This window comes from Hemiscyllium ocellatum, chromosome 8 (assembly GCF_020745735.1).
Source record: "Hemiscyllium ocellatum isolate sHemOce1 chromosome 8, sHemOce1.pat.X.cur, whole genome shotgun sequence".
In the NCBI taxonomy this organism is placed as follows: Eukaryota; Metazoa; Chordata; class Chondrichthyes; order Orectolobiformes; family Hemiscylliidae; genus Hemiscyllium; species Hemiscyllium ocellatum.
This window is the reverse complement of record NC_083408.1, coordinates 85844761-85856961: the sequence shown is the minus strand read 5'-3', so window position 1 is coordinate 85856961 and position 12201 is coordinate 85844761. Positions and strand designations below refer to the sequence as shown.

At 39.4% G+C, this 12201-nt stretch overlaps 1 protein-coding gene across 4 annotated transcripts in view; it reads left to right on the top strand.

Moving 5' to 3' along the window:
* Positions 1–12201, top strand: part of LOC132818362 (echinoderm microtubule-associated protein-like 5) — a 230332-nt gene that overhangs the window by 166008 nt on the left and 52123 nt on the right. For 2 of the 4 annotated variants that reach the window (XM_060829313.1, XM_060829314.1), the window contains exon 28: positions 11535–11549. The exons of the other annotated variants lie outside the window; for them this stretch is intronic. In XM_060829313.1, the coding sequence (XP_060685296.1) occupies positions 11535–11549 (15 nt within the window). The remainder of the gene's footprint in view (positions 1–11534; positions 11550–12201) is intronic. 4 annotated transcript variants of the gene reach the window in all.

Here is a 12201-nt window from a genome sequence, read left to right as displayed (position 1 = left end):
GAGTCTGTTCTCATTGGAAAGAAGAAGGCTAAGAGGTGATATGATAGAGACATACAAGATGATCAGAGGATTAGATAGGGTGGACAGTGAAAGTCTTTTTCCTAGAATGACAACGTCACCTTGTATGAGGGGGCATAGCTACAAATTGAGTGGTGATAGATTTAAGACCGATGTCAGAGGCAGGTTCTTTACTCAGAGTGGTTAGGGCATGGAATGCCCTGCCTGCCAATGTAGTTAACCCAGCCATATTAGGGAGATGGGCTTAGTGTAGGAGGATGAGCTTAGATTAGTTCACAGGTTGGCACAACATCGAGGGCCGAAGGTCCTGTTCTGCGCTGTATTCTATGTTCTCTGTTCTAAATGTGATCGAATAAAACTATTATATCATTGGAGGAAGATTTTGCTAATCATGTATGCAAATCCTCTTGTGATATAGGCTAACATGCCATTAATCTTCTTTTTGCTTACTGAGCTTGCATGTCAGTCTTCAATGAATCATTGACAAGAACACGTGTCCCTTTGTAAATCTACACTCTCTAGTCTCTTACCATCCTGTAGATGAATCTAATGTAGGCCATCAAAGCTAAACGTAAATCTGTCTACCCTAACAACTAGTTATTGCACTTTCAACATGATCATTAGATGGCTTTTTGAGAAGAATATATCATCCATGGTTAAATAAAGATGTTAAGGAACGTATAAACTTGAAAGAAACATTCAGCAAACCTACATAGATTTGTGGTAGATTGGTCAGATTTTAAGAAGCAAAGTATAAACTAAATAAAGAGGAAGAAGTTGGAATATGAGAGAAAGCTAGTTAATAATATAAAAGGAGATAGTAACAGTTTCAACAGGTATTTACAAGACAAAAAAAATAACTACACCTGTTGATCCTCTGGAGAGTGAATCTGGGAAATGGTAATAGATAACAATGAAATGACAGAGGTGTTGAACAATTATTTTGGGCTAAATTTAGTACTTTGCACAAAGTGTGGTGGTGGGTAACTGCCACTCCACCCCAACTGGCAAGAAGGGCCGTCAGATCACACTCCAAACAGCCACTTAAGAGCAAATTGGGGGCTTGTCAGGCTATTAGATGCCTCAGCATTAAGTCCTACCCTGCCAGAGGCTCAGTTGGTTGGACTTAGAGACAATGTCAGAAGCAAGCTTTATACAGAAAAGAACATTTAAGCTGTACCTTTGAAACCGCAACTGAATTATACTGTGTCTGAGAAGTTGGGAAGCCAGTCAGAGGTTGAGAGCAATTAGATAGTTCCAAGTTGATGGAACTGATGAAGCAAACAAGGAACTTTAGGCAGTTGACCGCAATTTCCCTTCCCATGTGGTTACAGATGCTTTCCAACGTATCTCGTCCACATCCCGCACCTCCGCCCTCAGACCCCACCCCTCCAACCATAACAAGGACAGAACGCCCCTGGTGCTCATCCTTCACCCTACCAACCTTCGCATAAACCAAATCACCCGCCGACATTTCCGCTACCTCCAAAAAGACCCCACCACCAGGGATATATTTCCCTCCCCACCCCTTTCTGCCTTCTGCAAAGACCGTTCCCTCCGTGATTACCTGGTCAGGTCCACGCTCCCCTACAACCCACCCTCCCATCCTGGCACCTTCCCCTGCCACCGCAGAGACTGTAAAACCTGTGCCCACACCTCCTCCCTCACCTCTATCCAAGGCCCTAAAGGAGCCTCCCACATCCATCGAAGTTTTACCTGCACATCCACTAATATCATTTATTGTATCCGTTGCTCCCGATGCGGTCTCCTCTACATTGGGGAGACTGGGCGCCTCCTAGCAGAGCGCTTTATGGAACATCTCTGGGACACCCGCACCAATCAACTCCCCCTCCCACTCTGCCGAGGACTTGGAGGTCCTGGGCCTCCTTCACCACCGCTCCCTCACCAGCAGACACCTGGAGGAAGAACGCCTCCTCTTCCGCCTCGGAACACTTCAACCCCAGGGCATCAATGTAGACTTCAACAGTTTCCTCATTTCCCCTTCCCCCACCTCACCCTAGTTCCAAACTTCCAGCTCAGCACTGTCCCCATGACCTGTCCAGACTTGGCCTACCTGCCTATCTCCTTTTCCACCTATCCACTCCACCCTCTCCTCCCTGACCTATCACCTTCATCCCCTCCCCCACTCACCTATTGTACTCTATGCTACTTTCTCCCCGCCCCCACCCTCTTCTAGCTTATCTCTCCACGCTTCAGGCTCTCTGCCTTTATTCCTGATGAAGGGCTTTTGCCCGAAACGTTGATTTCACTGCTCCTTGGATGCTGCCTTAACTGCTGTGCTCTTCCAGCACCACTAATCCAGAATCTGGTTTCCAGCATCTGCAGTCATTGTTTTTACCCGGTTTAGTGTTGGAGTCAGGACTCCAGAAATGTCCCAAGAACTGTGTGTCATTAAGAGTTCTGTGTAGCTGTGAGTGAGGATGAAAAAGCCCACAACTAATACTTGTCAGTCATATGTTTTGATTCCATCTGTTTGATGTGTTTTCTGGGATGTTCAATCAATGTTATCAATATTTGCTTCATGTTATATTTGTCATGTTAGAATATAAGTCACATCTTTACTAACACAGTATAAATCTTTTTTGTCAATCTTTGCGTGTTTATTTAAGTTATATTTATAGTAAACTTATTATTCTTTGATAAAAGGAATCTGACTGAATTCTTTTTAATAATAAACAAGATACAGTCTAAAATCTATATAAGTATCTATAGCAGCATCCTGATTTAAAATTTTAATTTATGGAGGCAATGGAGGAGTGGGACTAGAAAGGAACTGATACACACCCCAATGTTGGAGGTAAAACTTCCCAAACATATTTGAAAATTAAGCAGTGGGAGGGAGGAATTTAAAACAATCACCAACAGAGAAAATGTAGTGGGAAAACAATGAGAGCTAAATGATGACACGTCTTTAGAAGCGGGCCTGCATTCCAGAATCCTAAAAGAAATGGCTTCAGAGATAGTAATGTGAATATTATAATCTGCCAAAATTCCTTAGATTCTGTTAGGTCCATGCAGAGTGCAAAATAGCTCGTAAAACATTTATTCAAGAATGGAGAGACAGTCAGTAGAAAACTCTAGGCCAGTAAGGCTAAAGTCTGTCACAGGGACATTGCGAGAATCCATTATTAAGGAGGTGATACTTTAAACATCATAATATGATCAGGCAGAGTCATCATGGCTTTGTGAAAAGACAATTGTTGTTACAAGCATATTAAGAACTCTTTGAGGAAGTAATGAGAAAGGTGGATGCAGGGAAACAAATAGATTTGGATTTTCAAAAGATGTTTGATAGATGCCACATCAAAGGTTGCTGCACAGAATATGAGCTGATGCAAGAGTTCACAATAGCATGGATAAAGAATTGGTTAGCTAACAGGAAGCAATGATTAGGTGTAATTGGGTCTATTTTTGCTTTGGTAAGCTGTTACTAGTGGAATGCCAAAGGGATCAATGGCAGGGCGTCAATCTATTCCTAAGACATTTATAATCTACGTCAATATCTTGGATGAAGGGATGTAATACATGGTTGCATTGAATGTATGGTTGCTAATTTTGGTGGTGGCACAAAAATAGATAGGAAAGTAAGTTTTGAAAAGGAGGCAATGTACATGCAAAGTGATAGACACAAAGTGAGTAGGCAAAATTTTAACAGATTGATTATGATGTGGTAGAAAGTGAACTCATTCACTTTAGCAGGAAGAATAGATAAGTAGTACATTGAATTTATAGTATCTCTTTATTTAATTAATGTTACAGTGGGATAGGTGTCCTGGTACACGATCTCACATTAGAATGCAGATTCAGCAAATGATTGGGAAAGTGTAGGGAATGTTTCATTCCTTTTGTAAGAAATAAAAGTGGGAAAATTTTACTGCAGCTATAAAGGGCAAATGTGAGACCGCATCAGGAGAACAGTGTATAGTTTTGGTCTGTATTTTTGTAAAGAAAAATACGATTGTATCAGAAGAAGTTCAAAGAAGGTTCAACTGACACATTCCTGGGATGAAAGTCTGACTTTATGAAGTCAAGGTTGAACAGGTTGGGCCTATGGCCATTGGATTTTTGAAAATTGGGAGATGATCTTATTGTTACATACAAGATCCTGATTGGACTTGAAAGAGTGGATACTTTTTGTGGGGAGACTAGAATTAGGGGATCCAGTTTAAGGAGAAGAGGCTGCCTTTTAAGATGTTGTTTTTCATTCAGGTTATCAGCATATAGAATTCTCTTCCTCAGAAAGCAATAGAGGCTGTATTTAACTTTATTCAAGATAGTTGAAGAGACTTTTTCATAGAATCCCTATAGTGTGGGAACAGGCTATTTGACCAATTGAGTCCATACCTACCTTCTGAAGAGCATACCCTACCTATCGCTGTAACCCTGAATTTCCCACAGCTAGCTTACCTGTACCTGGACACTATAGGCGATTTAGCACGGCCAATCCACCGAGCCTGTATATCTTTGGAGTGTGGGAGAAAACTGGAGCACCCAGAGGAAACCCACACAGATTTGGGGAGAATGTGCAAACTTCACACAGTCGCTTGAGAGTGGAATTGAACCCAGGCCCTGGTGCTGTGAGGCAGCAGTGCTAACTGCTGAGCCACCATGCCACGGTGTGTTGTGTAAGGGAGTCTAAGACTTTGGGCACAAAAGTGAAGTTGAAATCAGATCCAGATGAATCATGTCTTACTGAATGGTGTAACAGGTTTGAATTGCCAATATCTTGAAGACCCAAGTTCTTGTGACAAACCTAGAAAACCTACATGAAGTATTGCTCTCCCAAGTCAAGGCCTATTGAACTTAATTAACCTGAATTAATAGCCAACACCATTCAGCTGTTACTATTTTTGGAAATTACTCCCCTCTAGACAAAATTGTGGGTATGCCTAACACATACCCTCCCACCCACCTGACAAGGACTGTACGGAGTCAAGAAAGCAACTCGCCACCAACTTCTCAAGGGCAATTGAGGATGGGAAGTAATACTGGTTTAGCCAGTGACATTTACATTCCATGAATTAAAAGACTTGTCCATAAGCCTGGCTTTCCAATCTATTTTTACATGATTTATTAAAACCACTTGGTTCAATTTCTCTAAATATTCATTTATAAGTTATAACATTTTAATGACATATTGCCTACCATTATAGTGGGGAGGAATTTTCATCAATTGCATGGTTTTACAGGGCAATTTGCCAAAACTTGCTGAACTAGATTGCAGAATTTTAAACGCACTTTGCATTTACAAATTATGCTCCTGATCTTTTACATTGGGCTAAGAGCCCACCATGCTCACAAGACTGGCCAAGCCCCCTTATTGAGTTAGGGATCATTGCTGATTTCATGAATTGTGTCTGTTTACAGTCCTTTTGAGGAGGCTTTCAACATTGATTTTGCAACAAATCCACTAATACATAAATTTAAAATGATTAGCATGTCATGAAATTAATGAAGAAATTAATTACTATACAGCACTGTAAACATTGTTTTCAGTTATTAAAAATATATATTCCTCACAAGCAGTGGACTGGGCACTGTGACTAAAAATAGTCACTATTTTGCAATACAACTGATAAACTGCGTAAGCAAAACAGCACCAAGTTAACACTCAACTGTAACAAGACATTTTTTAAATGCAGACTTATGAGTTTACATTTTAAATTGCTTCCTGATAGTGCTGGTTTATGTCAATTTTTACATTTGGTAAGAGCGAATGAGACCAGAGCATGTGAGACCATAGGTTGTGAGAGCAAAGTAGACCATTGGATTTGCTTTTCTATTTAATGAGATCATGGCTGTTATGATAATCCTCAAGTCCAGTTTCTTGCCTTTTCTCCATTGTTCTTGTCCCCCTCACTGATGTAAGCATGCTCAAGACTGGGACAGAATTTAGTGACTCTGCTTCTATTGCTCTCTGCAGTACAGAATTCCACAGATTCACTGCTGTCTGAGAGAAGAAGTTCCTCTTCATCCCTCTCTTCAATATGTAACCCATTACTCTGGGATTATGCTTTTGGTCCTAGATTCCCCCACAGAAATAACCCTCAGCATCTACTTTGGCAAGTTCTCTTAGATCTTGAATCTTGCAACAAGGTTCCTCTCATTGTTCTAAACTCCAATGAGTCTCGTCCCAGCATTTGATGCAACCTATTCAACCTCTCCTCAAGACAATTCCATCATACCCAGGCTCAATCTCGTGAACTGCCTCCATTACCAATATATTTTTCCATAGATACCAAAACTGTTCATAGTATTCTAGATGTGGTCTAATTAGTACCTCATATAGCTTTATCATGACTTCCCTATTTTTATATTCAATTTCCTTTGAAATAAAAGACCACAATTTGCTGAACTTGTAAGCTAGTCTTTTTGCCATTTATGCACATGGATCTTTAAATCCTTCTGTGCTGCAGTTTTCTGCAGTCTTTGTGTACTAAAATAATATTTACTTCTCTATTATTCTTGCATAACCTCATTTTTTTCATATTATATCCCATCTACTATGTATTAAAAAAGAAGTGTTGGTCCTATAGAAAATGAATGTGGGGAATTGGTAAGAGAGGATAAAGAGACGGCAGATGAATTGAACAGATACTGTGTCAGTCTTCACTAAAGATGGTGTAAGTAACATCCTGAAAGTCATTATAAATCAGAAATGGAAATGGAGGGAGAAACTCAGGAAAATTAAAATTGTATTACTGAGTAAATTGTTGGAAATGCGAGGTGACACATCTCTGGACCCTGACTGATTGATTGAATCTGAGACTCTTGAAAGAAGTAACTAATAAGATAATTGATGCTTTGGTTTTAAGTTTTAAAAACTGATAAAACTGGGGAAAGATTCCTTTAAATTGGAAAATACCTCATGTAACTCCTTTATTTAATTAACGGGGAGGAGGGGAGAGGCAGAAAGCAGGGAGGTACAGGTCAGATAGCATAAAACATCTATCATAGGGTATATATTAATAGCTATTATAAAAGACTTATAACAGGTCACTTGGATAAGTTCAATGTAATCATAGTTTTGTAAAAGTACAGTAGTGTTTAATTTAGATTAGATTACTTAGTGTGGAAACAGGCCCTTTGGCCCAACAAGTCCACACCAACCCACCGAAGCGCAACCCACCCATACCCCTACATTTACCCCTTACCTAACACTGCGGGCAATTTAGCATGGCCAATTCACCTGACCCGCACATCTTTGGACTGTGGGAGGAAACCGGAGCACCCGGAGGAAACCCACGCACTCAGGGAGAATGTGCAAACTCCACACAGTCAGTCGCCTGAGTCGGGAATTGAACCCGGGTCTCTGGCGCTGTGAGGCAGCAGTGCTAACCACTGTGCCGCCAAATCCTTTAAAGAAGTAACTTGTGCTAAAGGTAAAGGGGAACCAGCAAATGTACTGTACTTAGATTATCAGAAGGCATTTGATAAGGTGCCACATCAAAAGTTTTAGATTACTTACAGTGTGGAAACAGGTCCTTCGGCCCAACAAGACCACACCAAGCAGCTGAAGCGCAACCGACCCATACCCCTATCTTTACCCCTTCACCTAACACTACGTGCAATTTAGCATGGCCAATTCACATAACCTGCATATTTTTGGACTGTGGGAGAAAACTGGAGCACCCGGAGGAAACCCACGCACTCAGGGAGAATGTGCAAACTCCACACAGTCAGTCGCCTGAGTCAGGAATTGAACCCGGGTCTCTGGCAGTGTGAGGCAGCAGTGCTAACCACTGTGCCACCATGCCACCCACAAAGCTATTGCAGAAAATAAAATTAATGTTGTAGAGGACAAATATTGACTTGGATAGAAGATTGGCCAGCTAACACAAAGCAAAAAGTAGGAATAAATGGATCTTTGTTCAGACTGGAAGAATGTAACAAGTGGTATGCCATGGGTCAGTGCTGGGGGTTTAATTGTTTACAATTTATATAGTGATTTGGATGAAGGGACAGAAGGCATGATAGCTAAATCTGATGAGGACACAATGATAAATTGGAAAGTACTGATAATTCTTCTATAACATGATGGTTGCGTTCATGTGCAATACTATGTTATAGAAAAATTGCACTTTAGAAACAGTGCTTAAATTGTTGGTGATGTGATCGCATTACAGCCAATACATGTTTTAAAATTTTGCGCTATAGAATCAGTGCCCCAATTCGTCAATCACATTACAGTGAATTTGGTTATTGAAATCCATGTTCTAGTAGAATGACCTATTTGTTGTGACGGGGATATTAGGAGTCTACAAAGGGATAGAGATGGAATATGTGAGTGGGCAAAGATCTGGCAAATGGAGCATACTGTGGGAAAGTATGAAATTGTGCATTTTGACAGAGAATACAAAAAATCTTAAGAGTGAAATGTTGAAGAGCTTGAGATAGAGAGATACCTGGGTGTCCTTGTGCATGAATCATAGAAGGTTAATGCACAGGTACAGCAAGTAATCAGGAAAGCAAATCAGCAGCATGGTGGCTCAGTGGTTAGCTATGCTGCTTCACAGTGGCAGGGACCTGGGTTCGATTCCAACCTTGGGCGACTGGCTGTGTGGAGTTTGCAGTGGGTTGGTATGGACTTGGGCCAGGTGGCCTGTTTCCACACTATATGGATCCTATGATTCAAATAGAATGTTATGTTTTATTGTGAGGGGAATTCAAAGCACAGGTAGAGAGGTTATGCTTCATTTATACAACACATTGATGCAATTGCATCATGGCATACTGTGTGTATTACTGATCACCATACTTATAGTAGAATGTTAATGCATTTAGAAGCATTTCTGGAAAAATTTACTACTAATTCAACTAGAGCTGAGGTATAAAATCAGATCAGTCATGATCTTATTGAATGGAGCAGACTTGAATGACCAAATGGCCTACTCTTGTTCTTTGTTTCTACGTTCATATGTTCATATCTGCAAAGTTTTTACTCACTCATCCAACCTGTACGTATTCTTCTGTAGACTCTTTGTGTCATCCTCACCACTTTCCCTTCCACATAGTTTTGAGTCATCCTCAAATTGGTGCTATTATATTCACTCCTGTCATCCACCTTATTAACATATGTTATAAATAATTATGGAACCATACTGTGTTACTTCAGTTCTTACAAGTTACTATCCTGAAAATGTCCTCCTTATCCCCACTCTCTTTCTATGACACAGAAACATACAAAAATGGAGCGGAAGGAGGCCATTCAATATCTATTGTCCAACTCAGTACCCTGTTCATGCTTTTGCCCCATACCTTTTCATCCCTTCAGCCCTAGGAACTATATCTAACTATTTCTTGGAAACATTGAATGTTATAGTCTCAATCGCTCCCTATGGCAGAAAATTCCACATGATCTCAACCCTGTGGGTGAAGATACTTCTCCTCCTCTCAGTCCTAAATGGCCTACTCAATGTCCTTAACTGTGTATCCTAGTTCTGCACTCCCAGTTATCAGGAACATCCTTCCTGCATTTATCCTGTCTGTTAGTTAGCCAATCCTCATCAATCCTCAATCTATGCAAAAATTCTGCTCCTAACCCCATGGTCTGTTGTCTTCAGTAGCTCTAATTTGCTATCTTATTGACTGCCCTCTTGAAATCCAAATATATTCATCTACTTGTTTCCCCTTTATTTGCTTGCTTATTATCTCCTTAAAGTATTCTGATAAATTTGTCTGGTAAGATTTCCCCTCCATGAAGCTATGATGACTCTAAATGTATTTCTAAATGCTCTACTTTTTACATCCTTTGTAATAGGATAACATTTTTCCCAATGACAGGTGTTAAACTAAGTGGCCGAAAGTTACCTGTTCTTTGTTTCAGTTGATAAAGATGTTACATTAGCAGTTTTCCAATCCTCTGGGACTTTTCCAGAATCTTGAGATGCTATATTTCTAACTACATAGGATACTTTTTCTTTCAATTTGATGTTATCCTTAATTTCTTTGGCTAACCATGGTGAACCTTTATTTAGAATTCTTCTTCATTGAGATATATCTGTTGTGAGCAATGAAGGATGTTTTAAATGTCTACCTGTTATTCATTAACCTTCCTTTGTGTTAAACTTGTTTTCCAGTCCACTCCGGCCAACTCTGCTCTAATTTCTAAGCTGTGTTTTTCACTCCCAAACTGAATGCTGAAGTCTATGATGTTACTGTTATTGTTGCCGAGGGGATTTTTACTCAATGGATCATTTATTAAATGCGCCTCATTACTCATTACCGGATCAAGAATATTCTAATGCTTGGTTAGATCAACAACATATTGCTCTAGGAAACTGTCCCAAATACGTTCTATGAATTATTTCTGGTGGCTACTTTCGCTAATTTGATTTTCCCTATCTACATGCTGATTAAAGTCAGCCGTGATTAATGTGCTGCCTTTTCAAATGACCTAATTATCTCCTGTTTTATTGTCTGTCCAAATGTATAGGTACTGTTAGGGATTTTTGCATATTACCATTAGTGTCATCTTTCCTTTGCTATTCGTTACCTCCAGCCATACATATTCAATGTCTTCCAGCCCAAAATTGTTTCTTGCAACACCCCAACACCCTTTCCTTTCCTTCTTGTCCTTTCAACAGTTCATTTACCGCTGAATACTTAGTTGCCAGCTTTGATCTCCTTGTAAACCAAGTCTCTGTAATGCCTATAAGATCATGCCCATTGATCTCTAATTGTGCCATTGATTCATTTATTTTTGTTCCTTACATGTGACATGAATACTATGTGACAAAATTCTGCTCCTCACCCCATGGTCTGTTGTCTTCATAGCTCTAATTTGCTATCTTATTGACTGCCCTCTGGAAATCCAAATATATTCATCTACTTGTTTCCCCTTTATCTGCTAGTGGAGGTTATTGGGTGTGATCTTGTAACCATTATTGAGATACCATTATGTTTAAGTGGAAACCACAGGAAGGAAATAACTTCCCAGACCATTCTAATTTTGAATAGAATTTGTACCTTCATTATTGATTACAGCGAAAGGGGACAATATTGACCATCATATTTTTGTAAAGTTTCAGCTCCTGTGGTGTTGTCACTGCTGCAGCAACTCCATCATGAGGGTTTTGCACATTTTATAGAACAACCTCTAGATTGATTCAATATTCAACATTCAAAGTTGCCTCAAAGGGTACTTTGCTCTTGCAGAGTTTTGTACAAGCATTGCAAAGGAATAACATGATTAAAAGAGATGCTGTATTCTTAATTAATCTATTTCAACAGAGCAATACAGGCAATTTTGTGAAATTTATTTTCTTAGTTTGATGCAAAATATGTATTTATTTGCTTAATAGTTATAAAGGAAAAGCAATGTATTGTACTTTGAAGCATTTTTATATGAAATGCATTATAAAAACATTTTAATCGCAAAATATTTCATGTTCATCTAGTGACTTGTAAGCTGAAATCTCTAAATCTATTTTCAAACTTTTCTGCTAATTCTTGCTCATTCCCTCCTTTTTCTGTGTGTCTTGCTATCTCTGAAGGCAGGGAATAGTCAGGTAAGAACAACACTTATGCATTTAGCTATCGTAAAACGCAGCAAGACAACAAATGTATCAAATAATGAATTTAGTTATTCTTTGACTGATATCTGAAACATTCAAACCATTATTGTTTAGCATATTTTAACCTTCTGAAAGGTGAGAGACATATTATGTATCAAAGGAAATATATATTGTTGATAATTAAAACACAGTATGATCAAAATACTTAGTAATTCCAGCATAATGTGGAGGGAGAGAGAGAAAGTTATCATTGTAGGATCAAGCTGATGAAAGGTCAAAAACTAACTGATGCGTTTCACTCTCCACAGATGCTGCTAGACCCACTGAGTATTCCCAGCATTTTCTGACTTTTGTTTGTAAATTTCTAGGAAATCTTGTACTTTGCTTTTCATATTGCTTTATAGATGCTATTTAGATTTTATGATTTCAGGTGCCCTCTATGTTCCTACCCAAACTTTGCAATATGTTTTACAACCAGAAGTTCCCTATTTGATTTTCACGTTGGCTATAACTTGTCCGTTTCTCGGTGAAGCAGCCTCTGCATATTATCATCCATCAAAACAAGCTGTGAAGGTTAGCTAGAATTATCTCTGGGAAGTGTTCAGAAAAGGACTGTTTTGAATGAAATCTTGTTTCATGGGAAGAC